Source organism: Mustela nivalis (assembly GCF_964662115.1).
Source record: "Mustela nivalis genome assembly, chromosome: 13".
Lineage (NCBI taxonomy): Eukaryota > Metazoa > Chordata > Mammalia > Carnivora > Mustelidae > Mustela > Mustela nivalis.
The window spans coordinates 91,797,370-91,821,244 of record NC_139032.1 but is presented as its reverse complement, the minus strand read 5'-3'; the positions used below and the strand labels follow the sequence as shown (position 1 = coordinate 91,821,244).

The 23,875-nt window shown below is 66.5% G+C and overlaps 2 protein-coding genes across 11 annotated transcripts in view; one reads left to right on the top strand and one right to left on the bottom strand.

The window, feature by feature from the left end:
* The window catches only part of LOC309846771 (uncharacterized protein), a 399,750-nt gene that overhangs the window by 23,622 nt on the left and 352,253 nt on the right, over positions 1-23,875 (bottom strand). The gene's annotated exons all lie outside the window — the stretch shown is intronic.
* WDR5 (WD repeat domain 5) lies at positions 80-20,257 on the top strand. 10 transcript variants are annotated; one of them, XM_082696247.1, is made up of 16 exons: positions 80-884; positions 1,740-2,045; positions 2,760-2,839; positions 4,844-5,043; positions 5,673-5,781; positions 6,126-6,199; positions 6,572-6,661; positions 6,858-6,947; positions 7,122-7,205; positions 10,545-10,600; positions 13,672-13,718; positions 15,938-16,013; positions 16,785-16,818; positions 17,100-17,174; positions 17,638-17,725; positions 18,685-20,257. In XM_082696247.1, exons 4-16 carry the CDS (start codon positions 4,963-4,965, stop codon positions 18,783-18,785), a joined length of 1,005 nt encoding a protein of 334 aa, XP_082552373.1. In that variant the 5' UTR covers positions 80-884; positions 1,740-2,045; positions 2,760-2,839; positions 4,844-4,962; the 3' UTR covers positions 18,786-20,257. The 10 variants fall into 10 exon arrangements, 8 of the variants coding, with proteins under 8 accessions (XP_082552373.1, XP_082552372.1, XP_082552378.1 ...); XM_082696246.1 differs by having other exon boundaries at positions 80-1,073; XR_014302129.1 differs by lacking the exon at positions 80-884 and having other exon boundaries at positions 1,486-2,045; positions 18,685-19,285; positions 19,367-20,257.

Here is a 23,875-nt window from a genome sequence, read left to right as displayed (position 1 = left end):
TTTTTCTGAGCCGACCACATCTCGGAAGGGATATAAATGGATTTAAGACTTCGCCAATAAAGCAGATCACCTGCTTTTGCTAAATTGCTTTATCTGCTGTGTTCTCGGGTTGTGCTGTTTCAGGGATGGCCGCCAGGATGGGTTGCAGCAGCACTTAACGGGGCTTCCTCATTTTCACAGGAAGGATCGGTCTCCTGGGGAGAGAGGAGGGGAACCGGGTCTGAGTTCTGAGTTCTGGGTACCAAACCTTACCCAGCTCTGCCTGGAGGGTTGGAGGTATTTTTGATTTGGGGCCGGGACCTGGGGCGCACAGATCAGGGGTGTTGCTAGGCTAGAGCGGGGAGTCTGGTAAACTCTGCCAGCAGACGCTGGATTTGGACTTGAGAGCAATGGGGAGCTGGCTCTGAGTCTGCTACCGGCCCGGGGGGGGGGGGGTGACAGATCCAGCACTGGGGGTTTTATTCTGACTGAGCTTCCGGAAGGTTTGGAAGAGACCCCTTGGGAGACAAAACCTGGGGCCAGGATGGAGAGAAATGGATGGCTGAGCCCCCCGGAGTTGATGGAGGGGAGACACGATGGGCTCCGAGCTGGCCCAGGTGGCCAGGAGGAGGGCAGTGTCCTTCACCCCGCGCTGGTTCCGTTAACCGCCGTGACAAGGGCGGCCCGGGTGGCGAGGCTCCGAGGCACGGAGATCCACGCGGAGCTGGGCCAGGGCTAGAGAGCGGGCCCCGCATCCTCCTGGGGCTCCCCTCAGCTCCCGTGTCCGAGTCCGGGACAACCACGCGCCCTGCTCCCCGGGCATTGCCCGTCGAGGGCGTCCTTCCGTGCGCGGGGCTCCTGGGGCGCTTTCGGGGTCCCGTCTTGCCCTGGAGATGGTTCCGCAGGTCGGGTCGCGGCCGCGGAGTGGGCGGACCGGGACCACAGCCCGACCGGGTGTGCGCGGCGGCCGAGAACGCGCGGGACCCCAGATCCCCGTTCGGCCGAGCCCTCCCCTCTGGGCCTCCCCTTCCTCATCTGGACTGGCGGGGACACACGTCGGCGACCCGCCTGGCCGACCCAGAGCGCCGCACTGGGTGACCACAGAGCGGCGGGTCCCAGACCAGGCTCTCTGCGGGGGGGGGGGGGGGGAGTCGGCCCTGCGGGGGGGGGTAGTCGGCTCTGCGGGGGGGGGGTCGGCCCTGCGGGAGGGGGAGTCGGCCCTGCGGGGGGTGGAGTCGGCTCTGCGGGGGGGGGGGGGTCGGCCCTGCGGGGGGTGGAGTCGGCTCTGCGGGGGGGGGTCGGCCCTGCGGGGGGGGGTAGTCGGCTCTGCGGGGGTGAGAGTCAGGGCGGGAGAGTCGGCCCTGCGGGGGGGGGGGTCGGCCCTGCGGTGGGGGGAGTCGGCCCTGCGGGGGGGGGTCGGCTCTGCGGGGGGGGGGGTCGGCCCTGCGGGGGCCGCACAAGCCTGCGGCTCAGGGTCCCCGCTTCCGGGAGGGGAGCGCCCCGGGTCCCTGCCGGCCGAGGACCAGGCCTGCGTGGGGGTCGAGCCCGCGCGGACCGCCGCCGGCAGCTGCGTGCGCCCGGGGAAGGGGAGCGGCGGCCCCGGAGCGAGGGTCCCACAAGGAGCGCCAGGGACCTGCCGCCCGTCGACTCCCAGGGGCGAGCCCGGCTGCTTCCTGGGGCGCCGCTGCCGGCCGAGCTGGGCGGGGAGCTGTCGAGGGGCGCCCGGCACTTCCCCGAGGTGTCAATACTTCCGTTTTTAGAAAGTGCGCGAGACGGACGGACGCCCGCCGACGCAGAGGTTACCGCTGCGCAGGGGAAAGCGCGCTCCGCAAGCCGTCCCTTTAAGGCGTTGGGCCCGCCCGAGGCTTTCTGCCCCTCGCCGCTCCCCGTAGTGCCCCTCCGAGAGGCTGGCTTTGTGCGCTCGCCCCGCCCCGCCGCCGCCCCGCCTCTCGCGCACGCGCACTGCCGGCGCCCCCCCGCGCCGCCTCGTCCAGCTCGGCCCGGCTCCCGCCCAGGCGGCGGCGACGCGACGCCCCGAGCGCCCGCCCCGCCGCCGCGGCCGGCAGGTAAGCGGGGCCGCCAGCCTGGGGACTGCACCCGGGGTGCGGGCGGGGGCCGACGCTGGCTGCCGCCCCCGGGCCGCCCCGTCGCCGCACGTGTTCCGGCGGGCCAGGCCCAGGTCCCGGCCCAGCGCCGCCAGGGCCCTCCCGGTGCAGGCGCCCCGCGCCCCCACCGCCTGCCTTCCGGGTGCCCCCTCTGCGCCCCTCGTCCGCGCCCGGCCGCGGCCCCGTCCCCGTACTCGGGTCCCGGGCCCCCTCCCCGAACATCCCCCCACGACCGCCCTGCGGGTCCCGGGGAGCCCCCAGCGCCCACCCGTGCGGCCGCTCCCCCGCCGCCCCTCCCCCAGCGGCCAGCTGACAAGCCCCAGCCCGGGGGCTGTGACTTCCCTCCGCAGCCCGCGCGCATCTCCCCCTTGCTCTCCGCTGCTGCTCGGAAGACCGACCCCAGACCCCGGCTGGCGCTGGCCTGGCGCGCGACCCGTCCGCTCTCCTCTCCTGCAGAAACGCCCCTACCCCGACCTGCCGCCCGCCCTTCGCCCAGCCCGCCAGGCCCCGTGTCTCCCCGAGAAGCGGGCTCCCCAGGTGCGGGGCGCCCTCACGCAGCGAGAGCCCCGGCTCCTGCCCTCGCGCCCGCCCCACCTCCAGTCTGGTGTGCCAGAGCCATTTTGGGGGATGGCAGAGTCGCTCCCTGCAGCCTTCTCATCCCGGCTTCCCTCCCAGGTCCGTTCACCAGGCCCTGACACCCTGGCAGGTGCTGCGCTGGACGCTGCCTCTGAGGTTGGCCCGCCCCCAGAAGGCAGGTAGGTAAGGTCGGGTAGAAGCTGGAGGCAGAACAGGTGGGGCGGCGGCATTCCCCCCACTCTTGGTCTGGTCACCTGCACGTCAGGTGACCTCACCTGGGGCCCAGTGTCTGGCGGTGGGCCAGGAATCTGCATCTGAGAAGCAGTGCCGGGCAGCAGTCAGGTTTGGGAGGCCGGGGGGTGGGTGGTCAGGCTCACCTGGGTGAGAGACCCGGGACTGCAGACGGGGGAGGTGGCATGTGGTCTGGAGGCCACACACGTGTTCCCGCAGCACAGCTGCCTTCCCGGTCGTGGACTCCCCGCGGAGCCTGTGACCTGCTACCCTGACGCCTCCCCAGAGTGTTGATGGAAGATGCAAGGCTTTTTCCCCTCTTAAGTGGAAACGGGGCGGGGGGCGGGGGGCGTTGAGTCCAGAAATTGTCTTCTTTGCAGTCCCCCTGATTTTTCACATGTTCGTGTTTTGCTAGCCCAAGGGACCGCAGATTGGGTTTGAGCTGGGAGGGAGGGGTTTGACCCCTTCTCTGGGAGATTGTTGTGTTCCCGGGTCCTCACCTGAGGGCAGGGAGTCACAGCTCACCTCTCGGTGGGTCTCAGTTTTTGTGTTAAAAGGAGCAGGTCTGCCCCGTGGACCCAGGGAAGCCTCCTCTGTTCCCAGGGCCCTTCTCCCCCACCCCTCCCTCGGCTCCTCCGGTACCTTCTTCAGATGCTGGGTTTGGTGAAGTCCTTCCGGACTGACCTCTTTGCTCCCTGCTTGTCCACCCCACCATGGGGAAGGCAGCTCGGGTTAGCTGGCACGGCCAGGTTGCACGAGGTTGAATCACCAAGCAGCTAGCACTTACTGGGCACCAGCTTCATGCCCTGGGTGCAATGATGCGACCTGCCCCTCCCCCGCTCCAGTACTGGGGGCTCTGGGTGCAGCACCGTCCACGCTGGGGTGGGAGCCCTTGCTGCAGGTGGCCAGCCAGGGCCACATCTGTTGTGCTCTGCATGGCTGGGTCGTGTTGTCCTTTCTCTCCCCTCCCGTTGGATAAAGATTTCGGGACATGTTCTTTTTCGACGGCTTCTATTTTGCCTCGGTGCGACAGGGAGTCGCGCACGAGCTTTCAGTGTGGGGCGCCACGCTAGCATTTACACAGCAAACTCACCCGCTGAACGGCGCTGCGCTGCCCGGAATCAGATGGGAGCTGGATGGCCAGCGACGTCTGTGAGCACGCCCTGCCACTCCCCCGTTTCAGAGTCCCCAGGTGTGCTTCTAGGAGGCGCAGCCAGGTTCTGGAACCCTGGGCTCCCGCACCGCCGGCAGCTCCCCTTGTCACGCCTAAACCTAATTGAGCCGCGGTCTCCCCTCCTGCGGCGCGAGCTGGCTGCCGCCCTCCCATCCGTGGGCTTCGGGGCTCGCAGCAGGCACGCTGGCCCCGGTTCTCACTTCCCGGCTGTGTCTTGCCATCGGCTCGCTGGGGACAGGGCGCCTTTTGAGCTGCGGGGGTTCTGGAGGCAGCCTTGTGTCTGTGCCTGGCGTCAGGGAAGGCCCCCCGGGGGGCCCAGACCACTGGGGCGTCTGTTTTCAAACATGGCGGCTAAGCACTGTGGCATCACTTGTGAGCGTTGGACGAGTTCCCAAATTTCTACACCCCGGAGCTCAGTCTCCTGCAGTTTGGGTTGGTTTGGCTTTTTTTTTTTCTTTTCTTTTTTTTTTTTTTTTTGACATTTCAAGGGCCCTTTGAAGGAAATTGTGTTTTGTTTGCCTCGATGGTGCTACATTCTCCAGCCGAGGATAACAGTAGGGAGCACGTTGAAGGTGGGGCCAGGGATTCTGTGGACAAGAGGGGCCCGGGCCTGCTGTCTCAGCTGTGCGGAGGGTGAGGGCGAGTTGGGCCCACAGAGGGAGGGGGCTCCTCGTTTGCAGCGGCGTGTCTGCTGCAGGGCCCAGCAAGGTGGGCAGGGGTTTTTCATCCTTTTTTCTGGGAAGTAACTTGTAAAATTTGGTTTGTTTATTGGCCTCAGCCCCCCGCTGTAGGTTTCGTTAGCAGACAGTTCTTTGCACTCGGGGACCTTCGGTGGAGCTGTGAACTCCGCTTCCCGCGCCTCCCGGCCCGTCCCCCTGCCCGGTGGGCTTTAGAGCCATGGCAACGGAGGAGAAGAAGCCAGAGACGGAGGCCGCCAGAGCACAGCCCACCCCTTCCTCCTCGGCCACGCAGAGCAAGGCACGTCCCAGAGGGCTGTGGGGGAATCGCGGGGGGTGCCCAGGCCGCACACTCCCCGGAGAGGCTGCTTCTCAGACTCTGCGTTTTCAGTCATCGACCGCACGCCTAACCAGTGCCTGTTCACGTGCCGAGGCCCAGGCGTGTCCCCTGCGGAGGGGCTTTATCTCCAACAAAGGTCTCTGGTCCTGATTGTGAGATCCTCTGTGGGACCCAGAGAGCCTCCCGTGAAGCCCCCTCCCTGGCCCCACAGGTCTGGTGCCCAGGCAGGTTTGCCAACCCCCTTGGTGGACACCAGGCTGCACACACAGGCCTCTGAGCGAGGCTGTGACCTTCAGGCTATGCTTGCTGCACGTGGTGCCGCAGACGGGGCTTCCGGTCGTGTTGGGGGTGATGAGGCCTTGAGGGGCCTCCGTGCTGAGCCCCTGTTGGAGCAGGGGCCCTGAGGAGGGGCTGCAGGAGGAGCAGGGCTGTGGAGGGGGATAGCCCCGTGTGAACCCGTCCGGCTGGGACGGCAACTTCAGAGAGCATAGCAGGCGCCTGGAGTGTGCATTTGGGGCTCAGGAGGTGGGTCTGAGCCGGAAGCCAGCACCGTGGTTACTGCTCCATGACTGCCACTGTCTCTTCGACAGCCGACCCCCGTGAAACCCAACTATGCTCTCAAGTTCACCCTGGCCGGCCACACGAAAGCCGTGTCTTCCGTGAAATTCAGCCCGAACGGGGAGTGGCTGGCAAGTTCGTGTATGTATCACCAGGGTGTGAGCTCCTGTCAGAGGCCGTCTGAACTGCCCCTGGAGGCCGGGGACAGAGGGAGGACTCGCTCCCTAACACCGCCGCGGGGGCACTGCAGCCGGCTGTGTGCCCCTCGCCCTAACTGGGGACCTTTGCCACTCTGAACTGACGGGCCTGGGGGCGAGGGGAAGGGGTGGACGGCCTGTGCCCGAGCGCTGGTGGTCCCCTGTGCGTGGAGCCTGCTCACAGGGGTTCCTGAGGGATTCACACTGTTCCAGGGCTCTCCCGGGAACCCCTGATGTTGTACTCAGGATGACTGAAGCACCCAGTTCTTCGGTCTTCCTTTCTTTCAGCTGCTGATAAACTCATTAAAATCTGGGGAGCGTATGATGGGAAATTTGAGAAAACCATATCTGGTCACAAGCTGGTAGGTATGAGCCCTGCTCGCTGGGGCTGGCCACGGGCCGCTGTAGGCCTCCTGGTGTGGGGGGCAGGGCCCATCCTGGGCTCTTCCGGTGGGGCTCTAACCTCCCCATCCCCGCCCCCAGCCCCCAGTTATTTGTTTGCTTCTTGTTTTTTAAGCAAATGCTTTTGACCTTCCCAGACAAGTTTCTGCCAGACTGCAGAGAGCACACTTCTCCTTGGGGGACCGTGTAGTGTCCGTCTGTGTGGTCCGGGTAGCTTGAGGGTCTGGATGGTGGAGCGATACGCTTCCGTGTCATTGGACGGACGATCTGCCCTTCGCTGGTTTGCCGTATCTGTCCCGTCGAGGTCGTAGCTCTGTGTTTTCGCTCCCCAGGGCATATCGGATGTGGCCTGGTCGTCAGATTCCAACCTCCTTGTTTCTGCCTCAGACGATAAAACCCTAAAGATCTGGGACGTGAGCTCGGTAAGCCTCTCCAGGTACCGCTCCTGGCCGAGCCCGTGCTTGGACGAGGGGCACGTCGTGGGAGTCGGAGGGCAGTCTGGGGACCAGCTGGTCACGGGCGGCCCCGCTTGGGGGGAGATGTGCCTTCGGGCCCCTGTGGGCTCGGTGTTGAAATAACCACTGGGGAGTAACTTAGTCTGACAATACTTGGTTTTAGGGCAAGTGTCTGAAAACCCTGAAGGGCCACAGTAACTACGTCTTCTGCTGTAACTTCAACCCCCAGTCCAACCTCATTGTCTCGGGCTCCGTAAGTGCAATGCCTCGGGGTGTGGGGGGCCGGGGGCCTGGGAGTTGAGCCTTGAGTCTTCTCTGCTGTGCTGGGGAGCGAAGGGGGCAGTGGTGGCAGGTCTTGGGTTCCAGAGGACCAGGCATCCCCCCGCCCCCGCCATGGAAGGGCCTTAACCTTTTCCTTTGTCTTCAGTTTGATGAAAGTGTGAGGATATGGGACGTGAAAACAGGGAAGTGCCTCAAGACTTTGCCTGCGCACTCGGACCCGGTGTCAGCGGTAAGTCCCAACGGGCCCTGCGTTCCGCGCAGGACTGGGTGATGGCCGGGGAGGGGGCACGGGGGACCCTGAGAGAGGCCTCCCGGTCCTGGACCCCTGAAAGCACAGGTGGGCGAGGGGCCCGTTGTGGTGTCCCCGAGCCGAGTCCTATGGCCCGGGTAGGACGGCCGGGCTTGGAAGAGGGCCAGGCATCGGGCAGTGCGGCCCCAGAGATGGGAGTCTGGAGTGGAGCGGGCTTTGGTCCTGGGGTGGCGGCGGAGGGGGTCGGGATGACCTAGCTGAGGCGGAGAGCCCGGGGAGGGTGGCTCCACGCGTGCGCTGTGTGCGCTCTGCGGCTTGCCTGGGGCACGCGCCCGCCGTGTGTGCCACGAGCGTGCGGGGTTAGAGGACCCGTTGGATCGCAAACCTCACTGCTTGAGCGGCCAGGAGACTCCTCTCTGTCAGCAGAGAGCCTAGACTCGTTTCTTAGCCAAGTTTGCCTTTTTTTGGAAAGGGGAAGGAATCCTGTAAACAGCTTATTTTTACTGAGCAGATGGTCCTTTTCACTTTCCGAAATCGTGTAGGTGCGTGATTTTAAGCATTTTCAGCCTTGGAAGGGCTTTTTTGCCCAGCCGAGACCATTTGCAGAGCCGGATGTGTCGAGGACACGTGTCGCGCGCTGGTTGCCGCGGCCTCGAGGGGCCCTCGCCGCCCAGAATCCCCGCCCGCACTTAGGGCTCCGAGGAAGGCCGTGCGCTGTGGGGACGGGCCTGGTCCGCCTGGTGCTCTGCCCTCCGCGGGGGACTCCCAGTCCAAGGAGAGCATGGCAGCGGCGTGGGCTGGCTCCGGGAAGTGAGCCGGAGGAAGGCCGGGAGGCGCTGGCCTGCGAGTTGGGGGGTAGGGGGCGCGTTGCGGGTCGGACTCTTAGCCTGAGCAGGGGCAGGGTTTGTCCAGTGTTTGTCTCTTACGGAAGTGAAATGTCCTTTTAAGAAAGGCAAACAGGTGAAGCGAGGAGAGAGTGACTCCCGCACCCGCGCCGCTCAGCGCACTGCTCGTAGCCGGTCTCCCCTCCGAGGAGCCCTGGTTTTTATGTGTTCTCCGCTGTCCTCTGAGTGGCGGGGCGCTCCACAGCTGCTGTGCGTCCCCGTGGGACGGTCTCTCGGGCACCCGTGGTGTCTGTCCCCGGGCTCCTGCGGCGCACCTGGCTTTCCAGCAGGAAGGCTCACGGCTCGGACTCTGCTGGCGGCCCCGTCCCCGCCCCTCCTCCTGCCCGGGTCGGGCCCCGTCCGCTCTTGTCCGGACTCCTGTCCACTTGCCTCATCCTGTGGCCCTCGCCGCAGCCGCATGGCCTGTGGCGTTTCCTTGTCCTCACCCCGCTTCCTGCTTCGCTGCTTCCGCGGGAGCTCCCTGCTGCCCGCTGTTCGCCCCCACGGAGCTCCGAGTGTCTGTCATCCGAGTGCGGACTCGGCAGCCCTGTTAGGGTCCGACTTCTTGCCTTTGTTGAGGCTTCGTAGTGCTTCCGTTCCGGGTGTGGGGGATGGGCCGGGAGGCCCCGTTGCTGTTTGCACCTGAGTGTCGCTGGCAGGGAGAAGCCAAGCCGCGAGGTCCCGATGTGTTTGGGAACAAGGCAGAGCACAAGGTTGCCATGGTAGCTTCTGGGGACCCTTGTCCACTTGTCAGTGTCTGGTGCAGTGGGCCGTGATAGAGGGTTTTGCAAATCCGGAGAAGGGGACGAGCGTGGTCGGAGAGATGGCGGCGAGTTCGACAGTCGCCTCAAGGGGCTGGCGCGGGTGGTCGTGGGTAGGTAGCGGGCCTGCGAGCCCGTCCTGCCAAGACCACCAGTAGGGAGGGACGGACACGAAAGAGCCTCTTGAGTATGTCCTGGATTGCACGTGGGGCCCAGCAGTCCGGCCGGAGGCTGCCAGCCAGACGGCCGGTGGCACAGCCTGTGAAGTGCCAGGAGCCCGGATGGAGTCGTGCTGGGGGCGTGAGGTGCTCTGGGCGCTCAGCGCCTTCGACGGGTCCGTGAAATGGAAGGGAGTCAGGAGTGGCTCGTGGGTGACTTCAACACCGGCCACATGGTGGGTGGTACCGTAGAGACTTTGGGTTAAATAAAGCCAAGTTCATCCCACTTGTTAGCGTGGTGCCGTAGCTGCTGAGAATCGTCCCTGTGGCGGACGGCGCCCGGAGTCTAGAGCCTGGCTGCTCTGTCTCCTGGCCCATGTCGCCTGCATCCGCCAAGAGTGCGGCCGCGGTGCGGCTCAGGGCCCCGCGCTCCGTGCAGCCGGCTCTCAGGTGCTCCTGGGCATGTGGCTTGGCCCCTGGGGACGTCCAGCAGAGTCTGGAAACAGCGTGGCCATCACAGCCACGGGCAGCTGGCATCTCGTGAGTCAGGTGCGCTTTGGCCACACGGGCAGCCCCGAGGCCAAGAGCCCCGAGCCCCGAGGAGAGACAGGGCCAGCTGGGCAGTGGCGCTGGGGCGGACCAGCAGGCGGCCACGGCCCCGCCCCCACCCCGTGCCCCTCGGTCTCACGTGGGAAATGAGCCGCGGGTGGCAGGGAGCGAGGTGGTGTCTGCGAGGTGCTGGTGGTCACGGAGAGGCTCGCCCTGGATGACGTGGGCCTGTCATCCGGGTCTCCGAGTAGAAGTGGTGGAAGTGGGCGGAGGACTCGCCTGGCATCGCGGCTCCTTCGCTCCCACTGGGTCCCGGGAAACCAGGGAAGACGCACAAAGACGGTTTAGCTGTGAGACCGGGGCTCGTCGGCCGCGGAGGTGTGTGTGGCGATGGGGCCGCGGGGGCTGGGCGTTGAGGTGACGGAAGGTGCGGTCTGCGGGGGCCGGTCGCGCCGGGGGCCTTCTTCCGGTGGTTACCCAGCAAGTGACTTGTTCTCTCCTGGTTTTTCTTTATTTAACGTGAGGTCAGACGAGATGGTTTCGGCCAGGTCGCCCCAGTCAGACACCTCCGCGCCACCAGTCAGCGCACGCCCGCCCGCACGGGCTCTCCAGGCCCGGCCTCTTCTCCCCGCGGCCTGGTCCCTTGGGCGCGTTTGTTCCGTTTCGAGAGCACGTTCTGTAGTACGTGATTCTGCTTCTCAAGACGTGTTTGGACTCAGTTTTCCTCCTAAATTCAGTCCTCCGTCGTGAAACAAAGGGCCTGTTGCTTGAGACACCCAGTAAAAGTCACTCCGACGGTGTCGCTCAAGGGTCCGTCAGCATCGGCAGGAAGCCGCAGGCCCCGTCGCGTCCAGTGCTGGCGCGTGGGGCGTGTCTGTCGGGGGCGCCCGTGCGCGGGACGGCAGTCGGGACGCAGTCTGCCTTGGCCACTTGGCAGTAAGTGTCTTCTCCCCGCTCTGTTCCTAGGTTCATTTTAATCGGGACGGATCCTTGATAGTGTCAAGTAGCTACGACGGGCTCTGGTAAGTGAGGACGTTCTCGTCCCTTTCTCAGCGTGCGTTTGTTGAAGGGTGGTCTTCTGGCCTCTGGGGACAGCCACGAACACGGGGCAGGGGTCTGCTGTTGTGCGCTGCGGCAGGCGGACGGACGTGGGGCCGGAGGGGGCCGCTGGCGCAGGGAGGCCGGGGGCGCTCCGGCTCCAGAGTCCGCTCCTTGTGGGCGCGGGGGCGTGCGGGCTCCGGAGCGGCCTTGCGTCCCGCGGGGGATGTGGCGTGGAAATGCCACCACGGGGGGACACGGTTCCCCATGGAACGTCCAGTGTGGCCTGAGTGAATACCGCTGGTGCAGCTCGGGGCTCGTCAGCTGAGTGCTGAGGGCTCTGTCAGAGGCACGAGAGAAAGTGTCGAAGTCAGCGTCCGCCGACGTCGGCAGACACTGGGCCGGGGCCACGCGAGGAGGCTGGGCCTGCGGGGGGCCGCCTCCTGCGCATCCCGCGCGCTCCCCGGGAGGAGGCCGGCGGGCAGTGGCCAGCGGCTGCAGGATGCCCCGAGAAGAGCTTCCCGATGACGAGGGAGAGCGAAAGCGCGGCTAGAGTTCGTCCGTGTGTAGCAAACAGGAAACGAGAAAGCGGAAATGGGGACCAGAAAGCATCCAGTGAAAACGCCACGGAAGGGGGCGAGCGGCTGCGCCGGGCGTCACGGTGGCAGCTCGATGCCCTCGCCGCAGGCTGTCACGCTGCCTGAGAAACCTCCTGCCTCTTGTTCTCCAGAAGCAGAGCAGAGGGTTGGCAAGGGGTTGAAGCCGACGGGGGCGAGCGGCGTCGGTGGGCAGAGGGCAGTTGGGTGCGTGTCCCTGGGGCTTCCGGACGGAGCGTCCCCCGAGGGGAGAGACGCAGAGTGAGCCGTGCACAGCTGGCGGGAGGGGCCTGTGCGCTCCCGCCAGCACGCGGGGCCTGGGGCCGTGAGGGCCACGAGGCAGCAGGTGTCGCTCCTAGACGTCGCCTAGAGCGTGTCCGGGGCCCGGCGCACCCGAGCGACCCCATGGCCGTGTGTTGGCTGCGTTTGCAGCCTGTGCTGTGTCGCGCGAGCCTGAGTGATCTGGGGGTTGTCTGGACGGGCTCTGCAGACCTTCTAGAGAGGAGGGAGAAAGAGAGACCCGTGAGAAGGCGGTGTCTTTACTGAGGCCGGCCCGGTCTTTAAGGCTTAGGAGCTCCGGTAAGGAAGCAGGGAGGATGAGCAGGGCGGCGGCGGGGAGGAAGCGGGGAGCAGGGCGCATCTGGCGAGCTCCCGTTCGCTGCGGAAGGTCTGCGCGCGGCCCGTGAACTCCCACTGGAGCTGGGCCGGATCCCGCACACCTGACGCAGGGAAGCTGTTCTGGTGGCCACAGAACAAGGAGGGGCCCTGACCGACGCACCCGGCGGGGCTGGCGTGACCCTCTGCCCCAAGCCCTGCAGTGAGTCTGGAAAGAGACCCAGGCTTCGCTGGGGAATGTGGGTGTCGGAATTCCAGAGGAGCCGTCCGCAGGCTGGGCCCAGCAGCGACCCCGGGGTTTCTCACACACTGAAAGGGTTGTCATGGTGTGATTGACATCCGGAAGTCTGTAATCTGGTGAATGGTGTCTGATGTGTCACCGGCAGAGTCCAGACAGGTGCTTGCGAGGACCTGGCAGCCACCCCTGATGGAGATTCGAGTGGAGGACGCTGGTGGGGCAGACTGGTCACCTCGCCGTCACGCGTTGAACCCGTGTCCAGTTAAATCGGGAGCACACCAGGCCCCTCTGCCCCTCATTTCATGGTGTTGGGAGCTCCTGGTTAACGGGATAGAGCTTTCTCTCTTCCAGAGGGTCTGTGTTTCGAGTTAGGAGCCGTGGACACGACGGTTGACCAGCACGGACTTTAGCCTCCCGGCCGCGCCGTCCCCACTCGGCAGGAGGGGAGCCGAGGCAGCTGAACGCGCTGGTGGTCCTCCCAGCGCGGGTGGGTGGGTGGCAGCCAGGATCTGTGCCGCACGCGGGCTCTGTGCCCCTGCTCCGAACCGCTGGGCCCTGCTGGTTACAAAGTGAGACTGAGGCGGACGGCCTTCCTTGGTCCCGGGCATTAGTGGTTCGCAGGGGAGCACGGCGGCGGCAGGGAGGTGCGGGAACTCAGGATGCGCCTAACGGGGGAGGGGACAAGGACGTGGAGAAAGTGTGACTGGAGGACAGGAAGCAGTGAGCTGGGGCTTGTGGACATGTCCCTGGTGGGGACCCGCCCCTGCCTGGCAGACGGGGCAGTTCCACAGAGGGGGCCCCCCACAGCCTTTCTGCAGTGAGAGGGTGCGGACTGCGGGCCTGGAGGGCACACCGTGGAGCTGGTGCCGGGAGGGTGAGGAGGACTGGAGGCCGGGGGGGTTGCTGTGGCCTGGGCAGCAAATCCGAGGCTTGGGCCCTCCACCCAGCCCTGACGTGTGCTGCTGCAGGACACGACACAGTGCCCTGTGCCGGGGTCCCTCCCAGAAGAGGGGCGTGGTGGGGCAGGCAGAGCGCAGCCAGGGCCAACCCCGCGCCCACCCCCAGGCCCCCCACGGTCAGGGAGTCAGCAGCGCGGAAGCGTCCCCCGGGCCAGGATGTTCCCTGGCCAGGGTAGGCAGGTGCAGGGTCACCCTGTGAGCTGGTGTCCCTGCTGCTGGGCCTGTGGCGCAGACGGCCAGGCACTAACGCGCATCTGCTGCTGAAGCCATGTCCGTGTGGACGGAGGTCACCGACACGCCGGAACCGGCACGTCTGTCTTGGGCAGCAGCTCCTTGAATACATTCTCTTGCTCCTGAACTAGAGGGACGTCCAGAAAATCCGTATGGTACTGTGGTTCTGTGGAAACAAGCTGGAGTGTTTGTGCCAGAAAACAGGCGGGGCTCCCAGCGCCTCCTCCCTGTCCTCTGTTCCCATCACGGTGGCCAGGCCCCTGTGGGGGGCGAGGGCTGCTGCTGAAGGAGCAGCCGGGAGCTGAGACACGCCTCACCGGGCTTTCGTCTCCACGTCCGTGTTCGCTGGGAGCCCACGTGCCTCGAGTGGCTCCTGTCTTGCTTTGTAAGAACTTGCTGCTGTTTTTGCGTTGCAGTCGGATCTGGGACACCGCCTCGGGCCAGTGCTTGAAGACTCTGATCGGTGAGTCCCCGCGGCCTGGGCTCTCTGGCGGGTGTCCCTCCCAGCGGCGGTCGCTGTCCCCTCCTCCGTCACGTGGGGTTTCTGGGAAGACGTGCACAGATGCAGACGTGCTGTCTGCGGTCAGCCCTTACTCGGGACTGCCCGGCCGTGTCCTCAGCCCCATGAGCCCCTCAGACCCTCTGCCTGCACTTGGCGGACCCTTGGTGGGGGCGCTGCTTGCATCACTCCTTGAGCACACGTGACGAAGCCCCAGCCCTGACGTGAACCCCGTCTGCTGGTGTGTCACGGACACTGGGGTCTCTGCAGATGGACGGGGGTCGGTCATGGAAAGGCAGGTGTTTGTGTGGCCAGAGGGTGGGTGCTGAGCCTGTGGAGGGCCCCGAGCCCCTGAAAGCGATGGGGAGGCAGCCCTGGGTTTTGAGAATCCGCCTGGAGGGTCCCGCAGTTTCAGGTCAGGTGTGAAACGGGGTATCTGGTAGAGCTCCGGGTGGGCCGGGGCGGCGGGGGGGGGGGGGGGGGGGGGCTACACCCTGTCCAGGAGGTGGCGCCTCTGAGGCTCCGCAGCCTTCCCTTGGGCCTCGGGGACACATGTGGCTTTATACGTTGGCTGGGGCCACCTGGGGCCGCCACAGCAAAGCACCCCAGCTTGGGCGACTTACCTAGGATTTATCCCCGCGTCCTGGACGCTGGCTTCCGAGACCCAGGCGTGGGCAGGCCTGGTTTCTCCCGCGGCCTCTGCTCGACTTCCCCGCCGTGCCTTCCCGTGGTCGTCTCGTGTGCGCGCAATCCCCGGCGTCCAGTTTTACTCTCGTACGGACGCTGCTCAGACTGGAGCAGGGTCTCTGTAGCAGCCGCATTTTAACCGGGTCTGCCCCTTGCGAGGCCTGTGTCCATAAGGAGCTGAGCTGCTGGTGTTGGGGCTCCGACGTGAGGAGTCGGGGAGGGGTGCTGTCAGCCCAGTGGTGGCCTTTGTGTGGTTTTTGCTTCATGAGTCCACACTTCTAGTGAAGTGACATATGCCGAGTCCGTAGCCTCTGTCCCCAGAGGCCGCCCCAGCCCCCGCGGGAGCTGCCCACCGCTTGCTGTGTCCAGCGCCGTGGATGTTAACACGCATCCTCGCGGCCTCCCACCTCGCAGCCGGGCAGGAAGCGGAGGCCTGGAGGGGCTCGTTAGCTCACTCCAGGCTGGCAGCCGGCAGGTACCCGCACCAGGCCCCGACCCCCGCAGCGTCCCCGGGAGGGAGGCAGTGTGAAGCCGTGTTCCCAGCCTGTTCGTAAAGTCAGGTCTAGGGGGTTAGAACTTCGTGGCCCTGCGACACTTTGGTCCTGGAGCTTGGGTTGGAAACACCAGCACTACCTCCCCTATCGGAGTTGGGGGCCTGCCTTCCTGGTGTGGCCTCTGTGCCCCGAGGAGGGCCCTCTGGCCTCACGCCTTCTCATGTGCCTTTGCAGTGTCTGGGACGTGTCAGAGGGAGCAGCGGCCCCCGGCGTGCGGTGGCCAGGTCCCTCGAGGTGGTAACGCGGCTGCCGCGCCCCTGCTGCGGCACCAGGGTGCACGGCCCTGGTTCTGTCCTTCTCACCTGGGGGGAAACGCGCTCCTCCCGATGTGAGGGTCACAGGGCTGTCACGCGGCTGCACATGCTGGCCTCGCCCTGGGCAGCCCCTGGCGGTGGCTCTTACCGAATTCCTGGGCCGCCCGGGGTGAGCTTTCAGACCCGGGTGTAGAAGCCAGGGTGCAGTGTCGTGCCAGCAGGGTTGTTTCTAGACGGACTTCGCAGACCTTTTGCTTTAATTAGGCAGCAGAGAACATCTGAGCTGCTTCACCCGAGTCCTTTTTTCCTCAGCGGTGATACTTTCTCAGTCCGGTGGGGCGTTTGCAGACCGTTTCACGTGGGGAAATTGACCCCATGTTGGCGGAAGGCCAGGCACCCCGAGTTTGACTGGCCACAGGCCCTTTGTTCCTAAGCCCTCGTGGCAGAGGGGGTGGTCGGGCCCCCGTCAGGGACCCGAGAAACATCGAGGAGAACCGGCCGTGCCAGGGACGGGAGAAGGGAGGTGTGCTGGGCTCCTTGGGGACCCGTTCTAGGTGGCGGTGTGGGCACCGGTGGCAGCGTCCGCACTCGGATGGCCCCGTGTGGTGGTGGGAGGCTGTTCTCCGCCCCTCCCCTGCGCGCAGCCCGGCGCTCCTCCCATGAGCCCGGCTCTGTGCTTCCCACGCAGATGACGACAACCCGCCTGTGTCCTTTGTGAAGTTCTCGCCCAACGGCAAGTACATCCTGGCCGCGACCTTGGACAAGTAAGTGCCACCGCCGCCCATGGGGTGGGGGGGACGTCACTCCTACCAGGGTCAACACGTAAACTGAGCGGTTTAAGTCCTGTGCGTGCGTGGGCCGCGCTTCCGGTGGGTGGAGGCTTCCGGGATGCAGGCGCCCTGCTGGGGGCCCGGTCTCCAGGGGGAGGAAGGATTTGGGGTCCAGGTTTCTTGGTGGCCACCGTGTGGCCAGGGCAGCTCCTCCTGCTGGCCCCCCGTCTGCAGGAGTGGGGGCAGGGGCGGCCTCGCAGCAGCTCCGGCTCTGCCCGTGAGCCGCTGGGTTTCACCCCAGCAAGCTCTGGTGCTGGTTTTGCCCCCTCTGGGCAGGCCTTCAGGCTTTGGCTGCCCCGTGTGCACTTCGGGGGTCTCTGGGGACCCGCACCTGGCCCCGAAGCGTGCCAGAGGGCCCCGCGGCTGGCGCTTGTCGGCGGCCTCGGGAAGAGCGAATTCCCGCCCAGGGAGAGGGGGCTGGTTTGTGGCCGTGAGATCTGGTCTGGACGTTTCTGGAAGCTCCCCTCTCGCTCTCGTGGTGGGAGCGAGCCACGGGCTGATTCCCGGAGCACCCAGCAGCCTCTTCGTAGCAGCGGAGCCATGTGGGGTTCGCACACTGTGCTCGGACGCGTCAGAGGACGTGCCCGCTGAGGGGCCCCCGTGCGTGCCAGGGGTGGGGCTCGGCCCTTGGCTTTGCTCCACACGCGTGCACGCGGGGGCGGGGACTCTCGGGATGCAGGTGACTCACCCCTCTCTGCCTTCCAGCACGCTGAAGCTCTGGGACTACAGCAAAGGGAAGGTGAGTGCTGGGGCAGGGCCGAGCCGGGGTCCGAAGCAAGAGGGGCTCCCAGAGCCACCTCCGTTGGGTCGGCGTGGGGCATGTCTGTCAGAATGGGGAGTCCGCAGCTCACTAGGCCGCCGGGGGAAGCTTCCGCCCTGTGGTGAGGCGCTGAGGGTGTGTGGGGCGCTCTCAGGGCCAAGGTTAGTCGGCTGTGAAATGCCTGCCCTCCAGACGCCCAGAATCGTCCACGGTGCAGGGAAATGGGGACCCCATGGACATGACCGCCCCTGCCTTTGCAGTGCCTGAAGACGTACACCGGCCACAAGAATGAGAAATACTGCATTTTTGCCAATTTCTCAGTCACTGGAGGGAAGGTAGGTCTTCTGCAGGCTAAGGAGCTCCTCGCCTCCAGCTGTCCCTTCTGAGCGGTGACCCCATCACAGGTTGGCTTGTGTGCCTGGGCCGTTCCTCTGTGCCCATAGCAGGGTGCCCGTCCCCGGGCTGCTCCTCTTCTCCCTGGTGGCGGCCGAGGGCGCAGCGTTGTCTCCGCGAGGCTCTGCTGCCCAGCCCGGGGCCCTATGCACGCGCTCGCCCAGCTGGGACGTGACTTGAGTGGGTGGTGGCGTTCGGCAGAACTGGACGTGACCTGGAGAGAGTGGCGATTCGAGGAAACAATTTCGGTCCCAGCAGGCTCTGATGGCTGAGTGCGGCCTCGCGGCAATGCGGGGCGGGGGAGCGTCAGGGCGGGTGTGGGCGGGTGTGGACGTGTGAGGAGACGGCCTCCTGCTCACGAGCCTGCTCTGACCGGGCTTTCCTCGTCCGTCTTCCTGTTCGCAGTGGATCGTATCTGGTTCCGAGGACAACCTGGTGTACATCTGGAACCTGCAGACCAAGGAGATCGTACAGAAATTACAGGGCCACACAGGTGAGCGTGGGGCCCTGGGCCGGCCGCACACCCACGTCTACACAGCCAGGGTGCGTGGTCATGCCGTCTGCTTCTCGTCTTCCTCGGCCTCCTCGTGGCCCAGGGGATGCTCCTTGTTCCGGAGCGGCTGGCAGGTGGCTTTGTCCGAGCTCCTGTCTGGCCAGGGCCGGCTCCGTGTGCGGATGTGGTCCGTGTGGGTCCGAGGACGTCCACCGTGGGCTAGAGGCTCTGTTGTTCTCAGGGTTCTGACCCACTTCTCTGGGGCCTGTGCTTCTGCACTAAGGGCCGCCTGTGTTGGCACCTCTGTCCCCTGGAGGCTGCCCCTACCCTGCCTACTCTTGGGGAGGCCGATCGTCGGGTCCTTTGATTGCGCTGCTCCCTCCCTTACAGCCACCTCCACCCCCTGGGGACACAGCCTCGACCTACAGGTCAGACGCCACGTGGCGTGATCTGCCCACGTAAATAGCTCCGTGGAAGCAGCCCTGGCCTCGGTTGCTGCCAGCCCCCCCACCACTTCGTAGCTGCTCGGGAGGTGGGGGCTTCCTGGTGGAGGCAGAGCCTGCCCTGGGGAGTGTGCCTAGGCCCAGCAGCGGGGAGGGGGGGTGTGGCGGGAGCATGGGCTCTGGTCCCCGTGAGCGCAGCAGGTTGTCTACACTTCGAGACCCGTGCTGCTCTCTAACCACTGGGGCCTGCTGTGCTGGGTGCTGGGCCGGGCTCCCGAAGCAGGCCCTGCTGGTGCTCCTGCTGCCCCCCGTGCTTGCGGAGGCTGCCGCATCGTGCACCTGCCACCTTCCCAGCGCCGCGGCCGCCTCTGTGCTCCTGCTCCCCGGTGTGGGCACACGGTGCTGGCCCCGAGTGTGGGCGGTTATGGCGGGGGCCCTGGGGGCGGTGCGAGCGCGACCCTGGGGCGGCAGAGCAGGTCTGCAGCAGGTGCCGACGTGGCTGCGTCTCGGTTGCAGACGTGGTGATCTCGACGGCGTGCCATCCGACGGAGAACATCATCGCCTCGGCGGCCCTGGAGAACGACAAGACCATCAAGCTGTGGAAGAGCGACTGCTAGACGCCGGGCGCTGTCGGCGCTGCGGGCGGTCAGGACGGTGGCCGGCGGCCCGGCGCCGTGTCTGGAAGGGCGCCCCTGCATCTGGGCCTGGGGGTCGGGAGGGGCCCGGATTCGGCCGCCTCTGAGGACGGTGTGGCAGGGAGGGGGGTGCGGGGGGGTCTCCCACCAGAAGGTTCTCGAAGTTGCTGGTGGCATTTCCTGCCGATCCCGCTCTCACTGTCGGGGGAAGTTTCTAGTCCGTATTGTGTTCAAACAAGAGTCAACAAGAATTTTTAATTTTTTATTACAGAGAGTGAAGTTCACTTTATCATGAGTTGTGTTTTTTTCCAGTAAACGTTCTGTACCTTCTTCGGTATCTAACCCCCCAGTGCAAGCGCTGTGAGCCCCACGGCCGGCCCCCTTGTCTGTTCATAGACGCCCCGTGACGCGGTCCGCGGTCACTGGTTCCTGCTGTAGTCGTGCCCAGTGTGTTTCGGTCTTTCTGGAAAACGCAGAACACTGTAAGGTTATTTCCGTGTAAAAACCCTTTGTGTGTGGGAGTTCGTGGTCCCTGTGCCGACAGCCTGGCGTCGCGCTCGAAGCTCCCGCGTCCCCCGGCTGGCAGCCTTGGTAACAACGGGGCGTGTTGGCGCCGCCGTGCCGGCCTTCTCCCGCTGAGCCCCGGTGCCCTTGGACCGTTTTGAAAAAGTCTCCGTGGTGGCAGGAAGTTGAGGATGCCTGCGGGAAGGACTCGGCTCTCCCTGTAGGTCAGTCGTGCATCGGGCCTGGGGACACCCTGGGGACATGCAGCTGGAGAGGAGCTGCCACCCGGCCGTGTCCTGCCCAGCGCTGCTGCGGCCCAGTGTGGGCTGCAGAAGGCCCTGGTTCGGGCCCAGTGCCCATCTGGGGACCTGCAGGCTTGCTAGGGGCCTTGGGGCCAGCAGTTGGGTGCTGCCTGGTCCGGCATGTGTTGTGGGAACCTGCGGTGGTGTGGCTGCTGGTGATCGCCAGGCCTGGGGCCCAGTCTGTGGCCCAGCCCCCCTCTTCTGCCAGCACTTGGTGGCTGAGGCTCGGGCCCTGCCAGTGTCGGGTCTGCAGATGGAGCTGCACCCGCCCTGCCTTTCCTGAGCCCTGCGTCCTGGGGCTGTCCTCGGCGGGCTTCGGGACCCGCTCCAGGAGCTGCTGCCCCAGGGTGGTGCCGAGCATTCCAGTAGAAGGCGTGCGGGACCCAGCCCAGCTTGTTTCCCTGGCCTCTCCCGCAGGTGGGCTGCTGCGTGCAGAGACAGACGGTCAGCGCGGGGGCCTGGGGGCTGCTTTGCCATGTGTTTTGTAGGAAGCCTGAAGGGGTTAGGCCCAGCCCTAGGAGCAGAGCGTGTGGACGCGAGCGCTGTGCCGTTGGATATAGTTTATTTTTTCTACGTTTGAATTCTCTGTTGTAGATTTGTGTACAAATACATTCTCTCTTTTAAAAATAAAAATTTTCATGTCTTGTACATTTGTCCAGTAAGACTGTCTCCCCTTCCTGAGTGTTGAATGTGCAGCTGTTTCCGAGGTCGGGGGAGGGCAGGTCACCGACTGGGAAAGCTGGGGTTTCTTGCTGAGAAAGTCACTGCTTGTGCTCGTTGTTGACCGGGTCACACACAGGGAGGAGCGCAGAGCCCCGGTCCGCGACGGTCACCACGAGGAGGGACCCCAGTGGGCACCGTTGGAAGCTCGCGCACAGTCCTGCTGTCTCTGCCGGTCACTTAAAGCTACTTCTGAAAAGATCTGCTCAGAGAGAGCGAGCGTGGACGCGGGCAGAGGGGAGAATCGCACGCAGGGACCCACTGGGCGCAGGGCCCGCGGGGAGGGCGCAGTCCGCACCCCGCGATCGTGGCCCGCGCGAGGCTGACCAGCGACCCGCGCAGGCGCCCCTGACAGCCTAAGTCAACACGACTCCCAGCCCCGAGGTCGAGCGGCTCCGGGGCGCCCGCGGGCTCCGCTCATCCAGTCCCCACCGGTCGGGCTCCGTGCGGGGTCCGCCCGCGCCCTGCTCCGCCCCCCCCCCCCCCCCCCGCCCGCGCCCGCATAGACAGAACAGGAGAGTCGGCGGCTCTGCCCGCAGCCCGCGGGGCGCTCGGCGGGTCCCGTGTCCTGCCTCGCTGGAGGCCGTTTCCCGCCGCTTCTCCGTCCCGGTTCCCCGGCGCTTCGCGGAGCCCCCGGCCCGCCTCCGTCCTTCGGTCCGCACCGGACGCCCCGACGCCGCGCTCCTCCGGGCTGCTCCGTGTCCGCGGGCGCGTGCACGTGCCCCCGCGACCCCGGGCACGCGCGGCGCGTGTTTGCGCGTGCACGCGCGCCCGGGCTCCGCGCGGGGGTCCACAGGGGCCTCGGCCGAGCTCCGGAACCCGCGGGCCGGGCCGGTTCCCTCCCGCGGCGCGGCCGGAAGCACCGTGTCCCGCGGCTCCCGGGTCGGGGCTGCGGACCGGGGCGGCCCCGGGTCCCCGTCGGCGGGAACTGGGGGCTGCGGGCCGGCGGGTCCCGGGACCCGTGACCCCGCACCGGGGAGGGCCGGCGGGGACCCGGCCCCGTGCGGCTGCCCCGGGGGTCCCTGCGGCCCGCGGGTCCTGCTCCGAGGGCGGCAGCTGTGCGCCCCGGGCCGGCACGTGCGCGGGGCTCGGGCAGGGCCCGCAGGGGGAGGGCAGGCGCGGCCGCCGGACCCTGCCGGGGCGCAGGCGGGGCAGAGCGGGCAGCCGGGGCCGGGGGCTGCGTGCGCCCCGGGAGCACCCGCGCCCCGCCGACCCCCAGACGCACCGCGAAGGTCGTAGCTCCTGCCCCAGGACAGCGGCCGCCGGTGCTCGGCTGACCGGCCAGCGCGGGGCCGTCGCCGGGGCTCCCTGCGCGGCGGCTGCGGGGCGCCGGGTCGGGGACCCCCTCGTGCTCCCAGCAGGGCCTCGGGGGGAGCCTCCGTGGGGGGCCACGGGGAGCGCGGGGCGAGCAGGGGTCGCGGCGGCCCCGGCCCCCCGCCGGCCGACCCCCTCCCCCGGGGCTGGGACCTCCCCACCTCCTCCTCCTCCTCCTGCCCGCCCCGGGCCCCAAAAACGTTGGTTAGATGCCACGAAGTAGGTGGCAATGCCTTAACCGTATGCGTGTTGTCAGGCCCGAGGGCCTCTTCCATCCTTGTCAAGGGGAGTGCTAACCTTCTCTCCTTTCATACAACACGCTGCCCGCCGCGGCGCGCGCGCCTTTTATACCGCCGGACCCGCGCCGCCTTTCGCTTGCGGCGACTGCGGTGGCCGCGGGGCTGGGCCTGCCGGCAGGAGGCACCCCTCCGGACACCTGCCCGCGGCGCGGAGGCGCCACGGTTCGCACACGATCGCCCACATCCCCGCGGTTGTGACCGCGCGTGGAAAAACTCGCCATTCCCGGCACTAATGTATTCATAAAACTAGCCAATCAGAGGCTGGGAGGAACACGCGGACGTCCCCAGCGTCCTCCAGGAAACGAGATTCCCCCGGAAACAAAACAGGACTCGCGCGCGCTTCCGGCAGCGACACGCCTCGCGGACGGTCGGGCAGAGGCGCGGAACTTCCTGCGGAAATGGCTGTGGTTTAGAGCGAATCAGAGGACGCGGAACGGAGAGCAGCTCCACGGACTTCCGGACCGAGGCCCGCGCTTGGAACGGTGGGTTCTGGAGGCGGGGGCAGGGGCGGGAGGGAGCGGGCGAGCGGCCTGCGCATGCTCGGAGCCCTCTTCGCGCGGCTGAGCGCGTGCTCCATGGCCGCGGTGTACCGTCCGGGGGCCGCGGGTTCGAGCCTCGGAGCGGGCGCTCTGCGCCCCGCGGGCCTCCTAGTCTCCGACCCGCCCTTTCCTCGGGGCTTGAAGATTCAAGCCCCGGTGCTCCCGGCCTCCCTGTCCCCAGGCCCCTGCCCCGCGGCTCGGGCGCGTACGCGTGCGCACGTGTGCGGTCAGTGAACCCGCGTGCGCACGTGTGGGTGCAGATGTGGGGGTGCACGTGTGGGCAGCGACTGTGAGCACGTGTGCGGCGGGTGTGAGCACGTGTGCATTGCGTGTGCACGTGTGGGTGCACGCGTGCGCGGCGAGCGAGTGTGAACACGCGTGCTCCCGTGCGCAGGTGTGCGCGCTCACTCCGCACGCAGGTGCCCCGGTGCGCCCACAGGCCTGCGTCTGTGCACGTGGGTGTGTCTCCGGCGCGGGCGCCCCCAGGCAGGGGCGGGCTCGGGGGCTGTGGGCCGGCCGGGGTGGCCCGTCTCCGTGCTGCTCTGGACACCCCCGCACCCCCCGGCTGCACCGGGAAACTCAGAAAAGGTCTCATTGTTAGAAAAAGCGAAACATTGCTGGTTCAGGCAGTTCTTCGTTTCCCCGAGGCTCTCGGTCTGGAGCCCTGGCCCCTAGCTGCGGAGTGGGGGGCAGTCCGCGGGAGAGGTGCCGGGGTGGGGGGGCCCACCCTGCCAGCCAGAGGCCAGCGTCCCTGCACTGCGGGCTGATGAGTTGGGGCGAGCCCCTTGTTACAGACGCAGACCCTGGAGGGTGCAGGAAGGACCCTGCACTTTGGCAGTGGAGCAGGTGCGGGCAGAGGAGCTCGGTGACCAGGACCCTCAGCAGAGAGGCACCTTCGTCAGGGTGCCTGGGTGAGCTGTGTGACCTGGCATGAGAAGGACCCTCCGGCTCCCCAACTCCCGTGCGCAGGAGGCCATCCGCACCCTGTTTCGTAGCTGAAGATATGGAGGCCAAAGGCTCTGGGTGGTTTGGGCCGGTGGCCCTGAGTGTGAGCGAGAGGACGGCTGTGTCCAGCCTGTCTGCCTGTGTCCGACGCTCGGCCGCACAGTTGCTTCCGGACCCAGCTCTCGGCCTCCGCCCCACCAGCCGCTCTGCTCTGGACACACAGGAGCCTACCCCCAAGGCAGCTGGGTCCCACTCCTGTCTCCTGCCCATCGCCAGGCCACGTGGGGCCTCCTTCCCTCGGGTTTACAAGCTCCTGGTCCACGTGGGCTTAGAGCCAAGGGCCACTGGGCTCCTTACCCCCAGGTGGGGCCTCACACGCTTTAGTGTGAATCCGAACCACCTGGGGTAAAAATGCAGGTTCCTGGGACTACCTCCCTGGTCTGAATCAA